Genomic DNA, 24,680 nt, shown 5'->3' on the forward strand with positions numbered 1-24,680 from the left:
GCACATGCTCAGGCCTCCAGAATGACCCTGTCTTCCCCTTCTTCTCACCATCTGGGGTCCCATTCCCCTCCCAGGTCCACCCATCTGGTTAAGATTGTGCCTTAACCTACCCTGAAACCCACTCGGATAGACAGTAATCGTGGAAGCCCAGACAGGTCCGTGCTTGAGCGCTTTCAGCTCACCTTGGCTCTGTCCCAGCTTCTGGGCCCTTCAATCTCTCTGATGCTTGGGCAGGACTTGCCAAGCCTCTCTGATCGATGTAAGGAAATCCTGAGGCCTGCTCTCTGCCCCTCTCAGCGTCTACAGTTTTGATTGATTTTAGCCAACAAAATCTCTCTCCCTGGGGACTTGATCACAATTACGGGATGTCAATCCATCTTCTCAAAGGCAGCCACTCCTGTTCTGTCTCAAACTCTGGTGGACACTCCCAGTTTCCTCTGAGATTGAGTCCTGTTTGTGCTGGGGAGAAGCCTCTAGGAGCCCATGGCTGGGAGGGAGAGCTGTCCCCTCTCGGTGTGCTGAACAATTTATTCAGAGGTTCCCACAGCCTTAGCCTTCTGGAATTTATGCATCATCCTTTTTTTGTGTACCTTATTGTCCTCCTCCAGTTTGGGTCTACTGTTTTAATAATCTTACATGTTTTCTATTCAGTGTTAACCAACCCAATTATGTGTGTGTGTGTGCGTATGTGTGTGTGTGTGTGTATGTTCACACAGTTTCTGCTTTGTGCCAGGCATTCTCTTTACAATTCTGAGCATACAGAGTTAAGAAATGGAGACATAGTCCCCACCCTTATAGAATGATTTGATCAGTCTGAGAGGTTAGTGTTTAAAAGCACGTGGTTTAGAGTCAGACAGACTTGTGTTCAAACCCTGGTTTCTGCAAACTCTTTCCATTCATTCATGCCCCTTGATATTTGATAGCTGTATGACCACGGGTAAGAGGTCACAGGGCATAATGAAGTGCCTGGCACATAGTAGGTGCCCATCAGATGGCAGCCTTTGAGCCATGGTGGCTATTGGGCCATGATGTCAATTGCACAGAGGGGATGCTGTGCTGACAGCAGGCCAGTGGCTCCCTGGGGGAGCACCTGGTTCCACAGACACGGATTCCTCTGGTATCACACTGATCACTGAGGAGAGAGTCGGGGAATTACTTCCCAGCCAGGGCTTTGCCCCATTCCCAGAGTCTCTCACTGTCTGTCTGGCACGTCCAGCTTAATATGAGATGTCAGACCATATGCTTTCTGGGTGCCACTTTGTTGAACACTGGTGAGAAATCGCTTTGCCCAATTCAAGGACACAAATGGGCTGTGCAAGTGGAAACATGAGCTGGGTTTCTTCTTGGCACATTCACAGACTCAGAATTTGAGCCTAGAATGGTAGAGGCGAAGGGTGGGGCATCATCCCGCAGTGCCAGTGAGGAGCTTGTAACCTCAGGACTTCCACCAGTTATTAATCAGCACTTAACTGAAACTTAGCACGGGCCGGGCATCATAGCAGGCACCCTCTGTACATTGTCATAGCTCCTTGGAAGTCTTTGTTCAGCCCGATGTCTAAGCCCAGGGAAAGTTTCTCCTGACGGCTTTTTCTTTTGTTTCCTTGGGCGTAGATCACACTTCCCAGTTTTGTTGCATGTCTTGTAATTTTTTGTTGTAACTTGGACATTTTAGATAATATGTAATAGCACCTTTAGGTTCTCATCTTTTCTCAATTATTTAGTAACTTATCTGGACTAGATAGATTCATGGAGTCTGATTGCTGATATCTCTGCTCTGGTTTTTTATTCTTGTTTTTATTAAAAACCCTAGATTCTCAGGGATTGTCCCTTCATCAGCATAGCTTAGTGGTCAGCAGAGGTTGTGATCAAATACTGTGAATCTGTGAGGCTTCTGCCTAATTCTTACCGAGTTATATGTGTACTGGAAAACGTGTTCCGTGTTCAGACATTTACAATTGTGCCACAGATTTTACTTTTCGTCAGGCTCTTTTACATGTTTTCTTCCTGTGTACATAGCTTTATGCTTACGTAAGGACATGCAGACAGCAGGGGCCCTCTTGGCCTCCCTGTGCACACCTACAGCTTTAAGCATGTGTGCAGACCTCCAGGTTACAGCCTTATGTGGGGGCTTACCAAGGCCCACTCTGACTGTCCCATTCTGTCTCTCTGGCTAGTTAATGTCCATTGTTAGCTGTGATCAGGATAACAGTCTTTGGCAAGCTGTGCCATTGACCTTCTCCATTTGTTTGCTGCCAAGTTTTCCTTGAATAATTGCCTTTCAATTTGTCGTATTCCCTTGCTCAATTTCCAGAATATTGGAACTTACTGTTTTTGAAAATTGCATCCATTCTTATCATTGCTTTTGGGGGGAGAGGATTTATCAAGTTCTTTGCTCCACAATTCCGGAAGTCTCACTCCTACATGGTACTTTTATGACATCATTAAACTCCCACTGCATCCTTGTAGAATGGGCATGATTACCCCAGATTCTAGACCAGGGCACTGCAGATCAGAGAGGTAGCATGGCTTGCTCAGGGTCACACAGCTAATGAATGTGGAGGCAGACTGGACCCCAGGATCAGAGGGCAAAGAACAAGCTCAAGAATCTGATTCCTGGGGGTTATGTCCCCCTCCATCACTTCCTAGCAGGTGACCTTTGGTAAGTCATTTCACTGCATTGGACCTTATTTTCCTTTTCTGTAAAATGGACATAAAATAGTGTCTGTTGCAAAGGTTTGAAAATGACATGAGTTATGTGTAAACACTTAAAATAATACTCAGACTCAAAAACAAAAGAGAAAACTGTTTCCTTAGAGCAAATGGTCAACATTTCCTTAGCTTTCCATGCTGAGAGGGATAAACCTCAATTATTTGGACCATTTAGGTAGAATAGCTGATCCCATAAAGGATAACAGTAACCCGGATTACTTTTAGTAACCTGGATTCTCACCCTATCTACCACCAGCTGGCTGTTAGGTGATGATTACATCGTGCAGAATCAAATGAAATCCCTGATAATTGGCCTAAACCTGTGACAATTTCATATGGTTCCATCTAAGAATAATATTCATTATGATAATAATAATAAGCAATTAAGTACAAAGTCACTTACAAAGTCCTTTTCACATGTTTTCATTTAACTGTCCCAACACCTGGGCAGTCTAGGTAGGGAATATTATCACCATATTGCAGGTGAGAAACGTGAGGATCGGAAGCACAGTTCAATGCATATAGCCACCTATTTGCTCTATTATTTGAACCTAAATTCATCTGTAAAATGAGATCAACAGGGCAGGATGTCTTTGTTAGGTCTAATATCCTTGGCCGCACAGACTTCCAAAGCACTCTAAGCAAACTGAGCGACAGAGAAGAATCCTTGGGTATCGTGGAGGTCAGCTGTGTGTTTTGGCAGTGTGAGGGGTGGGCCTGAGAAATGGAAGCTTTGTCCATGCTCTGTAGCATCTTCCCAGGTTTTGACTGAGACAGAGCTGGGAGGACTAGCTCAGGACATCAGGACTAGCCCATAATGTTTATTGGGTGCTTCCTGTATACTCGGAACTGTGTGGCACCCTCACAAAACAATCAGCATCTTTTGAAATAGGTGCTGCTATGTCCTCCCAGTTCTCAGAAGAAAAGCCTGCAGCTCAGAGTAAAATGCTTGTCCAAGGTCACGCCGTTCAGGAGTGGTCAAACCACCCTCTCAGCCCCAAGGACCTAACTCCAGATGCTGATTTCTTTGCCCGGCAAACACTGGGTCTTAACTCTCAGGTAGGCTTAGAAAAATTCCATTCACTGTAGGCTTCATTTATTGTTCATTCATCCATCTTATTTTCAGCCAATTTTTATTTTGTTTTCCTCTTGTGCAGAGAGCAAACATGCTGTGTTTTGAATGTATTGATTTTATACATCTAGCTATCTACAGCTCCCTTGGAACATTTTTGGCTAAAAAGTAAAAAGTGAAACCACTGGATTTTTGGAGGGGTGTTACGGAATGTTCTAGGAGGTCAGAAGAGGAAACTTCCTTCTAAATTATAGTCTTGGACTAGACTTTTAATAAGCATTTTTTTTTGTATCCTAGGAAGTTTTCTGTGATGCTGATGACCCATGGAATTGAAACTCATCTGCTAAATGACTCTAGTCTCATAATACCTTTTGTTTCTTGAGTGTTGCAATTACTTTTCTGACAGTTTATTTTAAAAATAGACTTTGCGATTTTTCAGTGAATGGAAGGTCCATGAGGGATGGTATGGGGGTGGAGTGGGAGGGGAACCGGCAGTCACAAAGGAACCAGGTGTGACCTGTATTTATCTGAGGGTTGTTTCAGACCCTGCACAACCTTCTACCAAGAGGAAAATTCCATTAAGTGGCTGGTGATTTGCCCAACGCTGCATTCAGGAATCTCTTTGAATTTGTTTCTCCTGAATGGGTCTGCTTTTCTCCCTACTCCCACCCCTCGTTTCTTCTCTTATTGGGTCACTCTTGTTTATTTGTTTATTCATTCAGTCATCATATTTACTGAGCTCCTACTGTATGCATAAAACAGTACCAGGTTCAGGGGAAGAAATAAGAGGTGAATTAAAACTCTCATTTCGTAATCTAGGGCAGACACACAAGGTTAACGACCATGTCGTTTATTCAGCAAATATTTGTGAGTGAGGCAGTCACTGGCAAGTACACTGAGAGGACAGAGTTCTGGGGAGGCTGTCACAGAGGACTTTGGTGACACAACAGGTGGATTTCCTAGTGGTCTAGGGTCCTCTGGAGCTGTCCTGTAAACAGTCAAGCACAGATGTTGCAAAGTTTTAAAGTGGCCAGTCAGCTCCCTCAGAGGCTCAGGAAGTCATATTGAGGTCCCAGTTGACAGGAAGTTAACTTTTAATAAATGATATGTCTTAATATTATTTCCTCCCATACCATAACACTTAATCTTCATGGCCCGGGCATGATAGGCAGGGCAGAAAATCACTAGTTTTGAGTTTGATGAAAAGGAGATGATGAAAAGGACTCAAATTTGCCTCTGCCCGTGTGTCCCTTGTAACCCTGGAGCAATGACTTCATTGAGGTTTTTGTTTTAATTGTGGTAAAACACACATAACAAAATTTACCATTTTAATGATTTTTCAGTGCACAGTTCAACGGTATTAAGTACGTTCACACTGTTGTAACCATCACCACCAGCCATTCCCGGGAACCCTTTCCATCCTGCAAAACTGGACCTCTGTTCCCATTAAACACTAACTCCCCAACCTCCCCTGCTCCCAAGCCCCTGGTAACCACCATCTCCTTCCTGTCTCTGTGAATTTGATATTCTAGGTACCTCATGTAAGTGCAATCATGCAGTATTTGTCTTTGTGTGACTGGTTAATTTCCCTTACCATAATGTCCTCGGGGTTCATCCACATAGCATGTGTCAGAATTTCATTCCCTTTTAAAGCAGATCCGTATCCCATTGTGTGTATAGATCACATCTGTTTATCCATTCATTTGTTGATGGACACTTGGGTTGCGTCCACCTTTTGGCTATTATGAATAGTGCTACAATGAATGTGGGTGTACAAATATCTGTTCAAGTCTCTGCTGTCACTTGTTTTGGGTGTATATCCAGCAGTGGAGTTACTGGATCATACGGTAATTCTGTTTAATTTTTTTAGGAACCACTGTACGGTTTTCCATAGCAGACACATCCTTCATTTAGTCTTCTGTCTTCGGTTTCCTCCTCCGTAAAATCAGTGTGGCAGTATGATGCCCCACCTAGGGGTGCTGTGAAGGTCCCAGCAGAGTGATGGCACACAGGAGGGGCTCAGTGCATGCCCATCCTTGCCTGGGTGAGGTGGGGCTCTGTTAGCTAAAGCTCATGGGCACACAGGGTCTTGCTCTCTCTCCAGATGCACTGGCCATCCAGCCACCTGACCCTCTGCTTCCTTCCACTTCAGGAGTCTCCTGCATTCCATCTATCTTCTCCACTTTTTCTCTCCTCCCTAGGCCGTGGAGGAGCTGCTGCAGAACCTGGATCTGGAGAAGAAGGTAGTGGCCATGGGGCACAGCCAAGTGAGTAGAGTTCCTTTCTTATGCCATCCTGCCCCTCCCATCAGGGACCCGGATGAGACCTGCCTCTTGTCTTACCTCACTGATTGCTACGTTCGTGCATTTCCTTTTCATCAAACTCAAAACTAGTGATTTTCTGCCCTGCCTATCATGCCCGGGCCATGAAGATTAAGTGTTATGGTATGGGAGGAAATAATATTAAGACATACCATTTATTAAAAGTTAACTTCCTGTCAACTGGGACCTCAGTATGACTTCCTGAGCCTCTGAGGGAGCTGCCATAAAACCTGAGAAGCACTCATCTCCACTCATAGACTTTCAACATTGACTTCGTAACCAATGGTAACATGCTAATCCTAGCTCATGAGCTGCAATAAGCGAAAAGGAAGAAACGGCTTGGGAAGAAGGCACTTACTTAAGTTTAGAGCTGAGAGAAATAGCTTTTTCCAAACTGGTATTGAGCCCAAACCTCTTCCAAAAATGTTTAAACGTTTAGAGAAGAATTTCACTGGCCCTGATATGTTCATATAGCTTATAAGTTTTTAAGAAGGAAAGGAATATTCAGGGCTTCACAAATGATTTGGCCATGGGACTCCCCACCTTTCTGTGGAAGACCTCTTACCAGAGCTTGGGAGAATCGTGAACTCTCAGGTGCCACCCCAAATCTGAAATGCTTGGCATGGAACCCAGCAGCCTGGGTGGTGACAAGCCCTCTGGGGGATTCTAGTGAACACTTAAGTTTGAGAACTGCTGGTCTAGGTAATTAGTTATTTCATGAATACAAAAATCAGCCCTTACAATCCCAGCAGCCATTGCTGAGCAAGGAAGAAGGTGGAAAGTCACTCTACAGGGTTTCATAGTGGCGAGGGCCCATCACTAAACCAAAATGCCCCAATAATAAAACATTACCATAATTGAGTAATACTTGGTATTCACTACGAAACTGTCAAGAGCAAGATAGGTCAGTGTGTCCTTTTGGAAGCCAGGCTAGCCTGAGGTTTTGAAGGGCAGATGCAAGTTGCATGCACTGTGGGATTAGACACTTCATGGGTGGGAAAGTCATAAAGTGGAGAAGAGTCCACACTGAGGTCCGTCACCTCCTAAATGCAAATCTTGAGTGAGTGATTTAGCCTTTCTGAGCATCACCTGTAAAATGGAGCCACTGCCTTCTACCTCCCAGGTTGGCTGTGGGAATCAGTAAATTGTCATTTAATAGGAGTTGGCTGTCATTATTTGTTGAATGCATTTGTCAGTGGGGCAAGATGCTTGATTTGTCAAATAGGATCACATTTTAATGTTTAAAGGATGAAACTTCTCTAATCTGGAAAATTACTAAGAGGAGAGAAGCTAATTCCTCAGCAGTACCAGATATGGGAGCTACTGCTATATCAGATTTTTAAACCCTGGCATCAGCATTTTGAGAGGAGAAGCATCTTGCATGGCACTGGTTCCCAGAGATTCCTTAGACATGGAAATGTCGGGGTGTCATACTCTGCTTGGGTCTGATAAGCAGCTGGACCCATGAAAAGTGAATAATTTAGATTGTTATTTGTGATTCTTAGCCCCTGGCACCTTATTGAGGCCTGTGCCCAGAGCCATGACATTTATGAGAAGGTGGGATTCCATAGCAGCCAGCTTCTGGCCAGAAATATGCTTTTTAAAGGAAAAAAACATCAAGAAAAGATTCTGCAGAGGCGATGACATATTCCCATTCTGTGTGTGGTCGTTTCCAATTATCTTTTTAATGAAAGCTTCATACTTAATCAATAGTGGTTCTGGCAGCCCCCGCTGCCTTTTGTAATATATGAACTACTGCTGTCATCACTTTGATCATTGATTTTTTTTTTATGGCAGCTTTTGGGACTCACTAGCTTGTGAAATTAATACAGTCATTATTGAGGCAATCTGATAGGTAATGAGTCAATTGTGTCTTTATTTCAATGAGGCTAATTGTCACAGTGGCCCTTGCTGTTAGTAAGTGTTCTGTAAAGTGACAGAGGGTTGCAAAACAGAGTTAGCACCGATTGGGTTGTGCTAATTTTCATTTTCCCATTGAGGAACTGTTCACTGTGGGATCGGCAGAGTGGTCTCCATTAGCGGAAAGAGGGTTACAGAATGGAGAACAGATGGAGACCCTTTGTTCCACCTGCAATCAAATTGCAATTCAACTTCAGACTTCAGGCGTTTGTATCATAATGAAAGAGGAAAGGAAGCCTCTTGCTGAGGTGGAGAATGGGTGCTAGAGATGAACTCAGGGTTTTGGGTTCAAGTCTTAGCTTCGTTGATCACCAGCTATGTGAACTTGAGTCGACGACATAACCTCTCTGAGCCAATAGATAACTTAAAGGATTGTTTCAGAATAAAAATGGGACCCGGGTGAAAGAGCTTTGAAAAATGTAGATGCCACACAAATGTTAATTACATTCAGTGATAATTATGGTCTTGTCTGGAGTCAGAAGGAAAGAAATCCTGGTGTTGCCATGTGCCAGTAGAGGATGGGTGGCAAATGGCTTGTTTGCAGCCTTCATTTCTCCCTCCATGAAATGGGAGGATCACAATAGTTACCAAAGAGGATTAGGCATGTAGAGTATTTCATGTGCATAGTAAGTGGTTAGTCCAGATCCACAGCACGGTAAAGGCTCCATAAAATGTTAGCCCTTGATTGATAATGTCACTGATTACTTGATAATATCACTAATGAAGATGGAGCTATCCAGCACCTCCAGAAACATTGAACGCGTTTGGGGTTAGAAGTCACCGCTGGCAAAGAAGCACCTGGGGCTGTTCATAAAAATGAGCAGCATGAGGGCATCTGCAACCGTCCCCTCCCTATCTTGGACTGTTCCCCCCTGAGGCATCTCCCCTTTGCCTCTGGAGAGGTGAGGCCACCTATAGCTGACCCACCACGCTGGTGGGAGCAGCCTTGGCCCCAAAGCTTCAGATTCTCTCAGAAGATCCTTCATATTACCTGCGGTCTATTCAAGGGCAGCCCTGCAGGGTGTCGCGAAGGCCCTGATCGCCTTGCTGCGGAGGCCTTCATCCATTATTGATGAGCGGCGGCATGGAAGTTACAGACCTCACACTGTTTCCCCATAGAAGCCTGAGCACCTTCTGTGGGTGGCTCTGGCCTAACCCCATCCTCTCCCGACTGAAGAGGCCACCCTCACTACCCCCACATTCTCTGCTCCTTCTTAGGAGGCAGAACCTTATAAGGCATTTCTAGGGCACCACTTCTCTTGGACGGCCAAAGGCCCTTATCAAAAGAATGCACGTCCCCAGCCCAGGCATCAAACCCACCCATTTGACCTTTCCTGGGGCAAGGCCAGGGAATCTGCCTTTCCCACACTCCCTGGGTGATTCTGGTGCACAGAGTAGTCTATACAGGTCTGTCCTAGTGGTGGTTCTCAAATGACCATGTGCATGAACCCCCTGGGGATCATGTCAAAATGCCAGCTCTGATTCCACAGGTCTGGGCTGGGTCCCCGATTCTGCATTTCTAACAAGCTCCCTGGTGGTGTTGAAGCTGCTGGTGTACAGGCCACTCGCTGAGTACCCAGGGGCTAGAGGAAGGCAAAGAGGGGGTCATCGGGAGACAAGGTGCTTTGATAATCTAGACTCTCAGTCAAGGGTGGCTGCTAACAAATATTTAGGGTGGAGGCAAGAAAACGGGTCTGAGCGGGACCCGCCTCCTAGGCAGACAATCTTGATTCAGAGTCACCTGCTGCCTTCTCTCCTTCCAGGTTTTCCTCAAGGCAGGCGTGGTCTCCAGACTTGAGAAACAGCGCCGGAAGCTGGTGGGTCCCAGCATCATTTTATTCCAGGCGGCTTGCAAGGGCTTCCTGTCTCGCCAGGAGTTCAAGAAGCTGAAGGTACGGAGGCGTGCATGGCCCGGCATCCAGCAGAGGCGGTGGTCATGGAACAGCGCCACCGTGCTGGTCCCCTGCTTCTCACACTTCTCACACTTGCTCTTGTGCATAAATACCCGGCAAGCACATTAGCATTAGCATATTGTGGGCTCACTGGTCCACTGCAGTTGAGTAGCTCATGCCTTGAGGTGATTTGGAATAGAGATTAATTCAGAGCCTGGGCTCTGTCTGCAGCCAGACTCCAGGGATTCAGATCCTCATTCTGCCACTGAGAAGGTGTGTGACCCTAGGCATCTGACTGTACCTCTCTGCACCTTTGTTTTTCCATCTGTAAAATGGAGATATGACAGCACCTATCTTCACAGGGCTGTAGTGAAGACTGGGCTAAAGTGTGTAAGGTGCACGCACAGGGCGGTGCCTGGCCTGTAGAAAGTGTCATGTCAGTTGTCTGTGCGCTGGCTGCTGTGATGTTGGTAGAGGAAAGGATCCCCTGGCTTAGTTTGTTAGCTAGTCAGCATGATTCCAGCCCATGATAAGAATGAATTACGTCAGTGGTTCTCAAGGTGTGGTACCCAGGCTAGCAGCGTCCACATCGGTGGGGGTTGTTGGCAGTGGTATCTTGGGTCCCACCTTAGCCCTACTGAATCAGACCCTCTGCGAGTGGAGCCCAGCCATCTGTGGTCTAACAAGCTCTCCGGGTGATTCTGATGTGCACTTAGGTTTGAGAAACATGAAACTCATGTTGAAATACACTAAAAACAAGATCTGTCTCCTAGACATCAACTAACAACGTAATCATGGCCATTGTCATTTGTGCGCTATTTCAGCGGTTTTCAAGGAGTATTTTTGCCTCACATGGTGCCTTGTGAGCCTACTCCCCATTATCAGGTGTGACACTGTTGTATAATGTTTCCACCCCTCATCCTACTGTTATTATTAGGCTATGCAAGAGTAAATTGCAGCTTAGTACCTGATGCCCAGAGCCTGACTCCATGAAAGGAGGCTTTGGAACTTTTTAAGTCACCTAATGCTTCCCACTAGGCTATAAACCCACTTTCCGCATCCCCCAAGCCACCCTCCACCTCCTCTCTTTCCGTCACCTTCACCGGGTTGGGAGAGACCCCCCTCAAGTCTCTTATCTCCTTCCCTTGCAGATTCGCCGACTGGCTGCACAGTGCATCCGCAAGAACATAGATGTGTTCCTGGTGGTCAAGGACTGGCCGTGGTGGCAGCTCCTTGGTTCCCTCCGGCCCCTGCTGAGTGCCAACGTTGGGGATGAACAGCTCCGTGCCAAGGAGGTGGGTCCACGCAGCAGACAGGGCGCCAGGTGGCTGCTCCCTTCCCCTGCCCCATTTGGTGCTTGTGTCCAGACTGGGAGCCCCAGCCCTACAAATTTTTGATCTAGGCATGCTCCACCCAACAGCTCTCAATGCCCTGCTCCAGACACCTCTATGCTTGCATCAATGCAGACCACCCTCTGTCCCATGCCCAGCCACACTCTAGGCTAGTGGCTGCCCATGACTACCCAGGGCACAGGCACTCTTCCCGCTTATCCCAGAGGGACTTGGCAGTGGACTCTCTGAGTCCTTTATCTTCTTACGTCTCACAGAAGAATATTCCCTTTACTTTCCGTTCTATCCTGTTAGCCACCCACTTTTCACAGGTAACTTATATTGGTTTCTTCCTATTATTTCTCTTTATAAAAAATAGCAAATACACACCGACACACCTTTTCTTTTCTTTCTTAAGCAAAAACTAGCATATTATATATACTCATGCAACTTGCATTTTTCACTTAAAATATATTTTGAGAATCATGTCCATTTTTATAGAGATCTTCCTGGTTCAGCCACACAATATTCCTATGTGTGTGTGTTTCATCAACCTTCTGTGGGTAAGCATTTAAGTTGCTCCTGTTGGTGGTATTGGAAGCATCCTGCCGAGCCACTGGTGAAAAGTGGTATTCGGGGAGGTGTAGGAAAGAAGATGATCGCACAATCTCGCTCAGGCGTGCCCAGTGTCAGGTTAAGCAATGGATGTTCTGAGGATTTGCATTCAGCCCTAAGACTGGGCTGATAGGGACCAGACTTTGCATGAACAGAGATGCTGATATTTGGAAATGGGGAAAGAACAAATCCCTTCAGGAACTTAGCATTTGTGAGCATCACCACGGATAGGCTGGCTGACGCACCCACTCCATTCCCCAGCTGCTCTTAACACATGTGGAACCGAAGCCTCTTGTCCAGAATGGCTTCTGTTAAGGTGTCTGTTTTTTGTAGGAGGAGCTTACAATGCTGAGACGGAAGCTAGAAAAATCAGAGACGTCTCGGAATGAACTCCGGCAGAACACAGACCTGCTGGAAAGCAAGGTAGCCCCCTCCCGTCCTATGTGGGGTCCCTGTGTGGGTGAGGTCCACTGACAGGGGAAATGCTGAGGTGCCTGGCTCTGGGCCGAGTGTTTTCTGAGATCCCTCAAAATAACCTCCAAGGTGCATGCTGCTATTGTCCCCATTTTACAGAGGAGGAAACTGAGACCCTGGGCTATTAGGTATCTTCCTGAGGCCACAAAACTAGTGTGTGTAGATTCAAACCCATGGCCTCTGGCCCCAAAGGGAAGAATTTCTTACTTAAGTCACAAAAGCACATCACAAGATAAAAAGAATCGATTTGGCTACCTGAAAGCAGTCAACTTCTGTTTATCAAAGCACAAAATGAAGACACACCACATGCTCAGAGATGATGTTTGCAACACATGTAACTGGCAAAGAGTATTGAAAATATGCAAAGAACTTCCTTAAATCACTGGAAAAAGGGAAACACTCCAATACAGAAAAAAAATGACCAAAAATAGGAGTCAGCAGGTCCCAAGAGGGGAACTGTTATTTCAAGAGGTCACATGTTCAGGAATTCAAATGGCCCATAAACCCATGAAAAGGTACTCTACCTAAATAGCAATCGGGAAATACGAATTAACATCACAGTAGGTACCATTTCACACTTTAGATGGGCAAAATTGAAAAGTCTGATGTAGCCAGGTGCTGGCAAGGATGTGTAGCCACAGGAACTCGTGTGCTGTGGGTGGGAGTGTAAACTGAGCTCATTGCCCTTTAGTAACCTAGCATTATTGCTGAAATTTGAACCTGTCATACCCTGTACCCCAGCTATTCCACTTTGGGTTATATATTCTGAAGAATCTTCTCTGTGTACGTATGCAAAGACAAGAATAATACAGTGGCCATGTTGTTAGGTTGAAGAAATGTAAACACCCAAATGGGAGTCTACAGATAAGAGAGAGAACGAACACATTCTGTTCTATTAAAAATCGAGTTACCGACAGCAGAGATGAATGAAGAGGCAGGCATATCTGCCCTGAAGGCCAAATCCAGTTCACCAGCTTCTTTTTTTTTTTGAGAGGGCATCTCTCATATTTATTGATCATATGGTTGTTATCAACAATAAAATTCTGTATAGGGGACTCAATGCACAATCATTAATCAACCCCAAGCTTAATTCTCAACAGTCTCCAATCTTCTGAAGCATAACGAACAAGTTCTTACATAGTGAACAAGTTCTTATATAGTGAATAAGTTCTCACATGGTGAACAGTGCAAGGGCAGTCATCACAGAAACTTTCGGTTTTGATCACACATCATGAACTATAAACAATCAGGTCAAATATGAATATTCGTTAGATTTTTATACTTGATTTATATGTGAATCCCACATTTCTCCCTTATTATTATTATTATTTTTAATAAAATGCTGAAGTGGTAGGTAGATGCAAGATAAAGGTAGAAAACATAGTTTCGTCACCAGCTTCTTTTTGTCAATAAAGTTTTATTGGCACACAGCCATGCCCATTCATGTGTCTATAGTTTCTAGCTGCTTTCCTGCCACAGAAGCAGAGTCGACTAGTTTGCAACAGAGCATGTACGACCTGCAAAGATAAAATATTTACTATCTGGCTCTGTACAGGAAAAATTTCCTGGCTCTCCAACTAGAGAGACATGAATCAAAGTGGCTTGCCTTTGCAAATATAACACCCAGGAAAATGGTTAAGTCACAAGAGGCTATCTAAAAAATGATACATATTATGTATCATGTTGTATGACTTATAAAATATGGTTACATATTATTTTTTTAACATGCAGAATGATACTATATATTGGTTAAGGCATATACTGTATGATTGTGGTGTACAGATATTCATGGGAATAATACCACCAAATTCAGAGTAGTGGTCACCTCTGGGGGATGCAGGGGACATGTGATCAGAGAAAATTTTGGTGTGTGTCTGACGGCCTTGCTGATGTTTTCTTTGTCTAGTTGGGTGTTGAATTCATGGGCTGGGGATGAAGACATGAGCTAGATGGTTCCTGGTCCCAAGTAACTACAGAAAAGCATAGATTCTTAAATTCATACAGTATGATGTGGGACAGTCAGAGAGCTGTGGGTAGACCAAGGAAGAGCTCTTTTTGGAAAACTGCCCTGCTTTTAGCCTCGCAGGGCTGGAACTAAGGAGTAGAGCGTAAGGCACTGATCTAGAGCACAAAACGTAAAGGGACACAAAAATTCAGTAAGATAAATATTTCAGTGCAGTATCTTTAAAAGTGTAAACTAATGCCCCAAATCCACAGTGAGCAAAATATCAAAATTTTCAATAAACACAGAGTTGGGGCTAGAGTTAAGGGTTTTTTATTTAAAATTTTATTAAATATTCCTTAAAATTTTTTTAATTGCTATAAAATTTTGATATTTATTGTGGAATTTTCATTTTTAAATTTTGCATTAAAATGTTATTTATCTTGATTTCTGAGGTTTTTTTTTTTTTTTTTGTACTCTCTTAAATTTGTACCCTGGCTGAAGGCTTTTCTCACCTCCTCCTCCATCTCCGCTATCTTTTTCCCTGAAGCCCTGGGCACCTCACAGGGATCTACTGAAAGTCAAACTGAATCCATTTATACCCATTCAACACACAGGTCTGAGCACCTCTCAGCTGTCAGGTATATGGTAGCCCCCTTGGATACAGCCAGGGAGGAGGCAAGCCCCTGTCCGCACAAGGTCTCCAGGGCAGTAGAGGGAGATAGACAAAAAGTGAATAAGTATGCAAACTAGTAAACTAGTTCAGACTGGGAGGTGCTGCAGGTTTAAGCAGAGGTTAAGTCAACAGTGAAGGGAAATAGGGTCGGGGCTGTTTTTGCCTTCAAGGAAAGGCTTCCATGGATCAAGATGTTTGATTCTGGTTCTGAACGATTTGAAAGAGCCATTTATGTGCAGATCTGGGGGGAAGAGTAGAAATGGCAAGTCCAAAGGTCCTGAGGCCATATGGGACAGTATTTGTCAGTCTAGAGCAAAACTAGAGCTTTCTACACCCACAAGGCTGTGGTTTTATTATTTCTGATAAAATCGCTCGGTTTGGTTGATGGATAATGGTGACTGTCATTGGATTCATGATCAAACCAACAGAACGCATCGTCTTCCTGTTGACAGCCCTAGTTGAGCCCAGGCTGGCTCCCACGGGAATACTGAGTGAAGTTTGGGGAGGGGGCTCTCTCTTTTCTATCCCTTCTCATGCTCCCCATGATTGTGTCCACACTCCCCCCACCAAGGGTTTTCTGTCTGTTTAACCCATGCCCACCCAGACAAGGAAAGGGCGGGAACTCCTGGAAGGGAGAGTCACATGCGCACATAGGAGAAGCCGGGCTGAGACAGGCACCGTGAGTCCGCACGGAGGAGAGGAAACGGCACCAGGGCTCACTTTCTATTCAGGTTCTAGAGAGTGGGCAGCCCGGCCTCTCTTGCTGGAAATAGCAATGAGTAGAGCAGCAGAAGCAAGAAACCAGGGAACCGTGGGCTGGTTGGGAATATCGGTGACAGCCATGTGGAGACTCCTTCCCGTTGAGCTGGCTGTTGATGCAGTAAATCATCATGAGCTGTCAAGTCAGACATGGGGGTTTACAATGCATCTGATGCTGGGGGGGATACTTGGAGGGATGAGGTGAACACCGCTAGCTTCTAGAGCTACAGCTGTGGAACCCCAGGAGCAGGCTTCTGAGACCCAAACCAAGCATATGGGTGTCGCCACCTACAGAATATTCTGCCTGGGTTCTTTGTGGTGTCTTTATATCACACATGGTTACATAAAAGACACATGGGGCCTGGAAAAAATAAGATAGAAATGAAAAGCTAAGAAAACCAGAGCAAATGGAAATAAGAGTTGAAGAGTATACAAAACCAGAGAAACAAGAAATGGAAATTTACTGTTGGCCTCAGACTCACTCTCATTTCAAAGCGTTTGCATGTGCTGTTCCCTCTGCCTGGAACATTTGCCTCCACCCTCACCACCTTGTTAATGCTTGGCCATCCCTTTGCACTCAGTTCAGGTGGTATCCCCTCCAAGAAGCCTTCTTTGACTCTTAAAGAGTGTCTAGGCCCCTGCTATATGTGATCACTGGCCCTGTGCTTCCTGTCACAGCATCAGCTGGCATGTTGACCACCTCCTGCATGCCTGTGTCCCAGCTAGACTGTGAGACCCCAGCTCCAGGCACAGGGATGTGACTGGCTCATCACATCAGCACATCCCCTAGTACAGAACAGACCCAGAGTGGGTGAATGGAGCCATTAAAGGTGGGCTGAAATTTTTGCCACTGAGCTTCCTAGCAACCAAGGGAAAGAGGAAAACAAGATATTCCACAGATACATTGTGCCTAGGTTAAACACACACACATACACACACACACCACACACACCACACACATGCCTCTTTCCTGAGAAAAGAATAACTTTTCAGGGTATTGAGATATTAGAGAAGTTTCTCCCCTGAGTCCTCCTGAAAAGGGGTACTAAGGGATATGGCAAAGTAAGACCTCAGTGATATTCACACAGTAAATAAAAGAGGGGTTCCGTTGGAGTGCTTTTGGTAGCATTAACTTGAACTGTGAGCCAAGGCTGTGAAGTCAATTCCATAAAAAAAATTCAACTAGGAGTCAAAGCAAGGCTTTATCCAGGAAGCACCTGTAGATGACTGTTACGATCCCTCCCCCACCTCCCCAGCTCCTCTCCCTTCCCCCTCCACCTCTTCCTCCTTTATAAACTTTATCTTAAGGTTGAACCTACAAAAAGGTGCACACCTCCTAGGTGTATGGTTCAGTGAATTTTCACAAAGAGAACACCCCAATGCAGGCAGCATTCCTGACACAGATCATTTCCAGCTCCCCCCAAATCCCCCCAGCGCCCCCTTTCAGCTACTACCCTCCAAAGGTAGCCACCACACCGACTTCTAATGCTATAGATTGGGTTTTGTTCCCCCTATTTTGAACTTTACCTGACTGTGACCAAATGCATGGACTCATTTGTCTGGTTTCTTTCACGTGACTTCATGTTTGTGGCATTTGTCTGTGTTGTTATGGGTGGTTGTGGCTCCCCCATTCTCATTGCCGTGTACTATTCCATCATATATAGAGACCACATTCATCCATTCTACTCAAAATGAACATGTGGTGGTTTCCAGTTTTGCCCTACTATGAATAAGCCTGCTATGACATTCTTACACATGTCTTTTGGTTGCACATATCATGTATTTCTGTTAGGAATATACCTATGAATGAATGGAACTGCTGAATTTTAAGTTATTTCCATGTTCAGTTTGAATAGATACTGCCAGACAGGTTGCTAAAGCGTTTGCATCAATTTACACTTCCACAGCAATGGGTAAGATTTCCAGTTGCTCCACATCCATACCAGCACTTGATATTGTCTCTTTCTCATTTAGCAGTTTTGGTGGGTATGCTGTAGTCCCACATTGTGATTCTCATGTGCACCTTTTCACATATTTTTGGCTATTTGGTTACCTTCTTTAGCAAGTTGAACTCATTTTCCCATTTTTGTATTACTTTTCTCATCGATTTATAGTAATTCTGTATACACTGTGGGTATAATAAGTTCAGTTGTGTAATGTATGCAGTACAGAGCTCTTCCTCTGCTCTGTGGCTTGCCTACTCTGCTGCAATATTTTGCAGTCGTATTTTCTGAACCCCAAGTCTCTTCCAACCTGCCAAAGGGTGAGGAAGAGACCAGAGGGCTCCAGAACTCCCAAACTTGAGCATCCATTGCAGTAGATGCACTTTGGTTTTATTCTATATTTTATCGATTCTCAGATGCACATTATTTTCCACCTTTCTTCATCTCTGGCATTGGGATGCATCTCAACAATCAATGACATCTTACACTGAAAATTGGCAGCACTTTCTTATGTCCTGTAGCAGCACATCTTACAATCAATGGGAGCTCATATTTGGTGAAATGTAGCATATGAGGGGGTCCAAGAAAAAAAGGTCCCTGATTTCCTTCCCCTACCAAAAAGCTACTTTGATTTTTGCTGGTTGTGTTTACACTTTAAAGAGCGTCAGGGTGACCCAGGGTAGCTGTTATCTGTAGTTTCCCCAGACCTGTCCTCCAAGGGTTTGACCAGGAGGGAATCCCGCGGAGGGGTGCCCTTCACTGCTTCCTTAGCGAACCCCGAGGAGAGCCCGGTGTAGAGAGTCATGTCCTGCTGTGGGAGGGCAGTGGTTCTCCTACTTGCAAATGTGTCAGAATCCCCTGAAGCGTGTGTTAGAATATAGAGGGCTGGACACCGGCTCTGGAGATTCAGAGTCAGTAGGCTTGGGGTGGCCCTGGGGATTCTGTGTTTCTAAGTTCTCAGGTGACGCTAAACCTGCTGGCCTGGAGACCCCACTTTGAGAAACAGGCTGGAGAACAAATACAAGGTATCCTCTCCCGTGCAGTTTTACTTTCTTAGAAGAGAGTTTCTGTGAACAGTTGGGGAGCAGATACTCCATCCGGGCCATCGGTTGTGAAAACACCCCGGCCCCGTTTACCGTTCACAGCCTCTGTACCCACCCCCTTGTCTCAGGAGGGGGCAAACAGCTGATGGCAGTGTTACTGTGCATGCTGCTGTGCCTCATCAGTGGAAACTCCATTTGACTAGGCTTATTAAAAAGACAACATTATTGCAAAATGATTTAAGGGCTTCATTTGCCAAGGAACAGAAGGGGAGATGAGGGGCCTCAGAGAAGCTGGCTATAAATATTTTTCAAGCGGGTAAAATCTGCCCTAATGCAAAGTGGGGTTTTTGACTTTCGTAAGAAACCAGGCCTGCTTCTTGTAGGAAGTCCTATAAGGCCATGGGAGCACAGGAGGATACAAGAAAATGAGGTGTTTTCTCCCCTCTCTGGAATATATCCTGGGTGTTCCCTATGACCTTACTTACGGCAAAAGACTGAAGTCTGTGCACTCAGGATGTCTGATCTCATTAGCCTGAGAAATTTCACTTCGTAGTAAGGAACTGCTGAGAGAACCCCCCCGAGGATAGAGCAGAGACTGGAAATTTGGGTCAGAAAGTAAGCGTCAGGGGAGTTTGGTCCTGATGGCTGTGAATGGGGCCAGCAGGTGCTGAGCTCCACGAGGGGAGGTGACTTGGTGGGGGTCATGTGGACAAATGGTGACTGAGTCTAGATTACACCCTAGGTCTCCTGACATTTAGTTCCACGCTCGGCCGCAGTGCCATGCCTCTGTGGGGACCTGATGTTTTCACTCCCTGATCCTCAGGTGAATAAGACAGCCTGGTTTCCTATCTGCTTCAGGATGTTGGCATCTCTGGGGCCTTTAACGTGGGGCACGTGGGAGGGCAACCTTCCAGGAGAAAGCTGGCTGCAGTGGTTCTCTGCCACAGTGTGGGCGTGATCACAGATGACCTCTGTGTGGCTGGCTAAGGCTCCACAGAGGAATGCACAGCTGGAATGGGCGGTGTGCCTCAGTCTGCCCATATAAAAATTGGGATCATAATAAGCCCTTCTCTACCTACTTGTAGCTCATATGAAGATGCGAGGTAAGGGATGAGTACAGTGGCCTGACCTGGTATATCTGGTACAGCTGCAGAGGGTCCATCAGGATGGCTGGCTTTGTACCCTTATTGCTACGGGATTGTGGGTAAATCTTCAGGTGTCTGAGCCTGTGTGTCAATATCAGTAAAATGGTGACAGTAATAGTTAGGTATTCCTCTCCACAAGGTTGTGGTGAGGAGGCGCATATAAAGTCATGTCACACTGTCTCTTACACAGCAAGCCTTCAACCCCACTTAACTTATATTTGATTTTTTTCCTACTCTCCCTAGGCGTAGACTGAGTTCCACAAAGATAATGATACATCTAGCTATTTCTATATCCCTCAAAGCGTTCAATGCCAATTGAATGACTGGAATAATGCTGAATTTAGTAAGTGAAGTAACCTTTTATGAGCAATGTGTCTGTGCCAGGTGCTGTGAGAAATCCTTTATCTGCATTATCTGATTTTACCTTCAAATCAAACTGTGAGGAAGGTGTTCCCCTTGTGATAGATGAGGAAAGTGGAAGCCGAGAGGGGAAGCGATTTGCCCAATATCACACAGCTGGTGAGTAGCAGAGCCGGGATTTGAACCCAGGTTTGGCTGGATCTGATAGAGGAGGAGCATCTACCAGCACTGGGAATGGGGTTCAGGGGGCGGGGGTCTTGAAGGATGAGCAGGAGCTAGCCAGGTGATGAGGCGGGGAGGCATGCCAGGCAGAGGGCACAGCAAGAGCAGAAACAGAGCAGGGGGCCTGCTCTGGCACCTGGAGTCTGGTGGTCCGAGTGCCCCGTTGCATGGGGTGGGTCCTGGGCAGAGGTCAGGCCACGAGAACCATGGTTGAGGTTTGAACTCCATCCTGACAGTGAGCCCAGACCAAAGAACATTTTCAAGTTGGGACGTGTGGGTGACAGCATTCAAGGGGTTATTTCCTCTTTTGCAGGGCACTAAGGAACCATGAATCTCCCCTTCCAAAGCTCGAGAGGGCCCATAACTATGCCTTCTTCCCCTGGGGCCAGTCGCTGATCAGTTATTCCCCTGTGTCCTGCTCCCAGGCATGACATTTCTTACAAAAGTGGCCCCAGTCCCACTGACAGAGCCTGAGGTTGCAGGGCCCTCCCTTTACTCCTTGGCTCACACAGACATCTGTCAGTTTACCTAGCATGGACTCTTTGAGGCCCAAGAGGCAATTAAAAAAATACAGATATATATATATTTTTTATTTTGGTATCATTAATCTACAATTGCATGAGCAACATTATGTTTACTAGACTCTCCCCATTGTCAAGTCCAACCCACATACCCCATTACAGTCACTGTCCATCAGTGTAGTAAGATGCTATAGAGTCACTACTTGTCTCCTCTGTGTTATACCACCCTCCCCATGCCCCCCCACAACATTATGTGTGCTAATCGTAATACCCCTTTTTTTCCCCCTTATCCCTCCCTTCCCACTCATTCTCCCCAGTCCCTTTCCCTTTGGTAACTGTTAGTCCATTCTTGGGTTCTGTGAGTCTGCTGCTGTTTTGTTCCTTCGGTTTTTTTCTTTGTTTTTTATACTCCACAGAAGAGTGAAATCATTTGATACTTGTCTTTTTCCACCTGGCTTATTTCACTGAGCATAATACCCTCTAGCTCCATCCATGTTGTTCCAAATGGTAGGATTTGTTTTCTTCCTATGGCTGAATAATATTCCATTGTGTATATGTACCACATCTTCTTTATCCATTCATCTACTGATGGACACTTAGGTTGCTTCCATTTCTTGGCTATTGTAAATAGTGCTGCGATAAACATAGGGGTGCATCTGTCTTTTTCAAACTGGGCTGCTGCATTCTTAGGGTAAATTCCTAGGAGTAGAATTCCTGGGTCAAATGGTGTTTCTATTTTCAGTTTTTTGAGGAACCTCCATACTGCTTTCCGCAATGGTTGAACTAATTTACATTCCCACCAGCAATGTAGGAGGGATCCCCTTTCTCCACAACCTCGCCAACATTTGTTGTTGTTTGTCTTTTGGATGGTGGCCATCCTAACTGGTGTGAGGTGATATCTCATTGTGGTTTTAATTTGCATTTCTCTGATGATTAGTGATGTGGAGCATCTTTTCATGTGTCTGTTGGCCATCGGAATTTCTTCTTCGGAGAAGTGTCTGTTCAGATCCTGTGCCCATTTTTTAATTGGATTATTTCCTTTTTATTTGTTGAGGTGCATGAGTTCTTTATATATTTTGTATATCAACCCTTTATCGGATCTGTCATTTATGAATATATTCTCCCATGCTGTAGGGTGCCTTTTTGTTCTTTTAATGGTGTCCTTTGCTGTACAGAAGCTTTTCAGCTTGATATAGTCCTACTTGTTCACTTTTACCCAAGAGGCAATTTAATGGTGTGGTTCGGAGGGAAGGCTTTGGAGTCTTGATTCACACCCAGCTCTGCCCCTGGCCTCCTGGGTGTGCTTGGGTGAGTGTCTGCACCCTGTTGCCTCAGTTTACCAATCTGGAGATAGCAGTCCCTACTGTCCATGTTGCCATGAAGGTTCTGTAGGTTACCCCAGGCCAGGCATGGTAAGCACACTCTGTGGCAGTGATTCTTATTAGTGTAGTTATTACTGTGCCCAAATGGGAAGAAAAATACTCAGGGTGTATGAACCGGTGCCTGGCGTGTGTTTATGGGGAACCCCAGAGCCAGCCACTAAGCTAGGGATTTGCTCTGAATTTTCCCTAATGAGAGAGGCAGCTCTGGAGGCAGGTACCTCGAGCTTGAAGCCATGGCTTAATCTCCTTGACAAGCAGGCAACACACCAGCCAGCTGGCTCTTCATCTATTGATTTATTTTTCTCTCTTCTTTTTACATTTTCTCTTTCAGTCACTCAGGTTGATGGGGATGGGGCTTCCCTTATGCTGGGGTCCACACAGGCTCCCTTTGGCCGTAGCCCCGCCTGGGGGCTGGGGGTCCAGAGCTTATGTGGCCTCTGATCCATAGCCCGCTGGCTGTTGCAGTTCCTCCTTGATCCACTCCTTCCAGATCTGTGCCAGGCACAAGGTGACGCCTGCTCTGCTGAGGCCCCCTCCTCAGGGACTTGGGGGTGGGGGAGGATTGAATCACCCAGTGGATATAGGCCGGGACAGGGCTGCAGTTAGGAGCCAGGGCCTGGGACTCAGGCTTCCTGGGCTGGACTCCCTCTGCAACTTACCAGCTATAATCTTGAGCAGATGTTTCATCGTCAGTGCCTCAGTTTCCTTCCCTGTGAATGGGAATAACAAAAATACCCTCCTCCTAAGGCATTTGATGGGCTTAAAGAAGATGGCATAGTCCAAGTGCTTAGCACATGCCCGTCCCTCACATTCAATGAGTGTGAGCTATTTCTCATGTAAGAGCTTCTAATGCACAGATCCTTGTGGTTAAATGGAAAAATACAGGAAAAGAGTGAAAAAAGCATCTTTGCTCTCTATAGGTGAGGTAGTTTGGAGAATTTTGAGAGTCCTTAAATATAAGAGCTAAGAGCTAAGGGTTGAGCTAAGACATGTGGGTGCCCCACGTGTGGTTTACTTATCTCCCCTTAAATCAACAGTGGGGTGCTTGAGGGCAGGGCCCAGCACACAGTAGGTGCTCATATAATGAGAAATGATAGTGACAGCCTAAGTGACCCTTGACATTTAACAGCCATCATTCCTGTTACCCACGGTTCCCCCAAACCGCAAATAATGCCAGTTTACAGGATATATTGTTTGACTCAATGCAAAATGTACAGCAAATTCATTCATTCCTGTCCCCTTCTCTCTGCCAGAACTTTGGAGTCATTGTCTATAAGTAGAAAGAGGGTTTCTGATGATTTGGACACATGGGGGACCCAGGGAGGTCTCCAGAGTAATTGCCAGCTAATTGGTCCTTGAATAATCTACAAGGACCCGTCTGGATTTGCAAACCAGACTCTTCCCTCATTAAATTGGTTTTCATTTTGCATTCACCTCATAGCTCTGGGCATGGTGCCCACACCTCACCTCTATGAACAAAGCCCCCAGACCTTGAAATGTGGGAAGGAGAGGGATTTGTGGGGACAAGGAAAGGTCAGGGGCTATTTGTCTCTGTGAGAAGCATCTGTCATTTCTACAATTTGAAGGGACTAATTGTCCTTTGGGCTCCAGTCTTGGGTTCTGTGGATCTCAAAATTAATGCATCAAATTAATTTTGTGGTCCCTTTGCTCAGGCTGATTAGCACAAATTAAATTTCACACTAATTGTCTAAGGTGGAGAGAACACAGTCCTGGTGTTTGCGATCAAGGCTGATCACGGGGATGGTGGGTGGCAGGGACAGGGAGGTTCCCGGATTGTGCCCACCTTTAGCCGGTGTCCTTTGCAAGTGACCACCTCTCCTGCCCCCGTGCTTGTGTGTGTTTATAAGCAAATCTAACCTGTCTATAGCCGAGTGTGAAGCCACAGTTAGGAGGAGATCCTGGCAGTTTCTGTGGCAGTAATTTTTAAACTTTGCTGGGCTTCAGAATCACCCTGCAGTGTGTTAAAATTCATATTTCCTGAACCCCATTGCAGAAATTACGGTTTGGGGTGCTGAAGATCCTAGAATTTGCATTCTGACAGCCATCCCGGGTCATTGCAATGCAAGTGTTTCCTCAGAACACTTTAAACAGGACAGTGTATGGAGTGGCAGAGGGTTGCCCCACCCACAAGACAGCCAGGAGCACCCTGGGAGAGTCCCATTGCTCATTGACTGGTGGCCGTGACTTGGATCTGATGGATTTGGGTTCAAGCCCCAGCTCTGTCACTTACTCACTGTATGACTTTGGAATGCTGCCCCTAAGTCTCCTTTTCTCCACATAACAGTTGAAATCTGCACTGCATTCTGCCCATCCAGTGGTGGGGGCAGCAGGATAG

The 24,680-nt window shown here is 45.7% G+C and overlaps 1 protein-coding gene across 8 annotated transcripts in view; it reads left to right on the top strand.

The window, feature by feature from the left end:
• Positions 1-24,680, top strand: part of MYO18B (myosin XVIIIB) — a 234,028-nt gene that overhangs the window by 84,289 nt on the left and 125,059 nt on the right. For all 8 annotated transcript variants that reach the window (XM_073223995.1, XM_073223991.1, XM_073223990.1 and 5 more), the window contains exons 21-24: positions 5,983-6,048; positions 9,786-9,914; positions 11,066-11,209; positions 12,191-12,280. In XM_073223995.1, coding sequence (XP_073080096.1) covers positions 5,983-6,048; positions 9,786-9,914; positions 11,066-11,209; positions 12,191-12,280 — 429 coding nt within the window. The remainder of the gene's footprint in view (positions 1-5,982; positions 6,049-9,785; positions 9,915-11,065; positions 11,210-12,190; positions 12,281-24,680) is intronic.

Source organism: Manis javanica, chromosome 15 (genome assembly GCF_040802235.1).
Source record: "Manis javanica isolate MJ-LG chromosome 15, MJ_LKY, whole genome shotgun sequence".
Taxonomy (NCBI): Eukaryota; Metazoa; Chordata; class Mammalia; order Pholidota; family Manidae; genus Manis; species Manis javanica.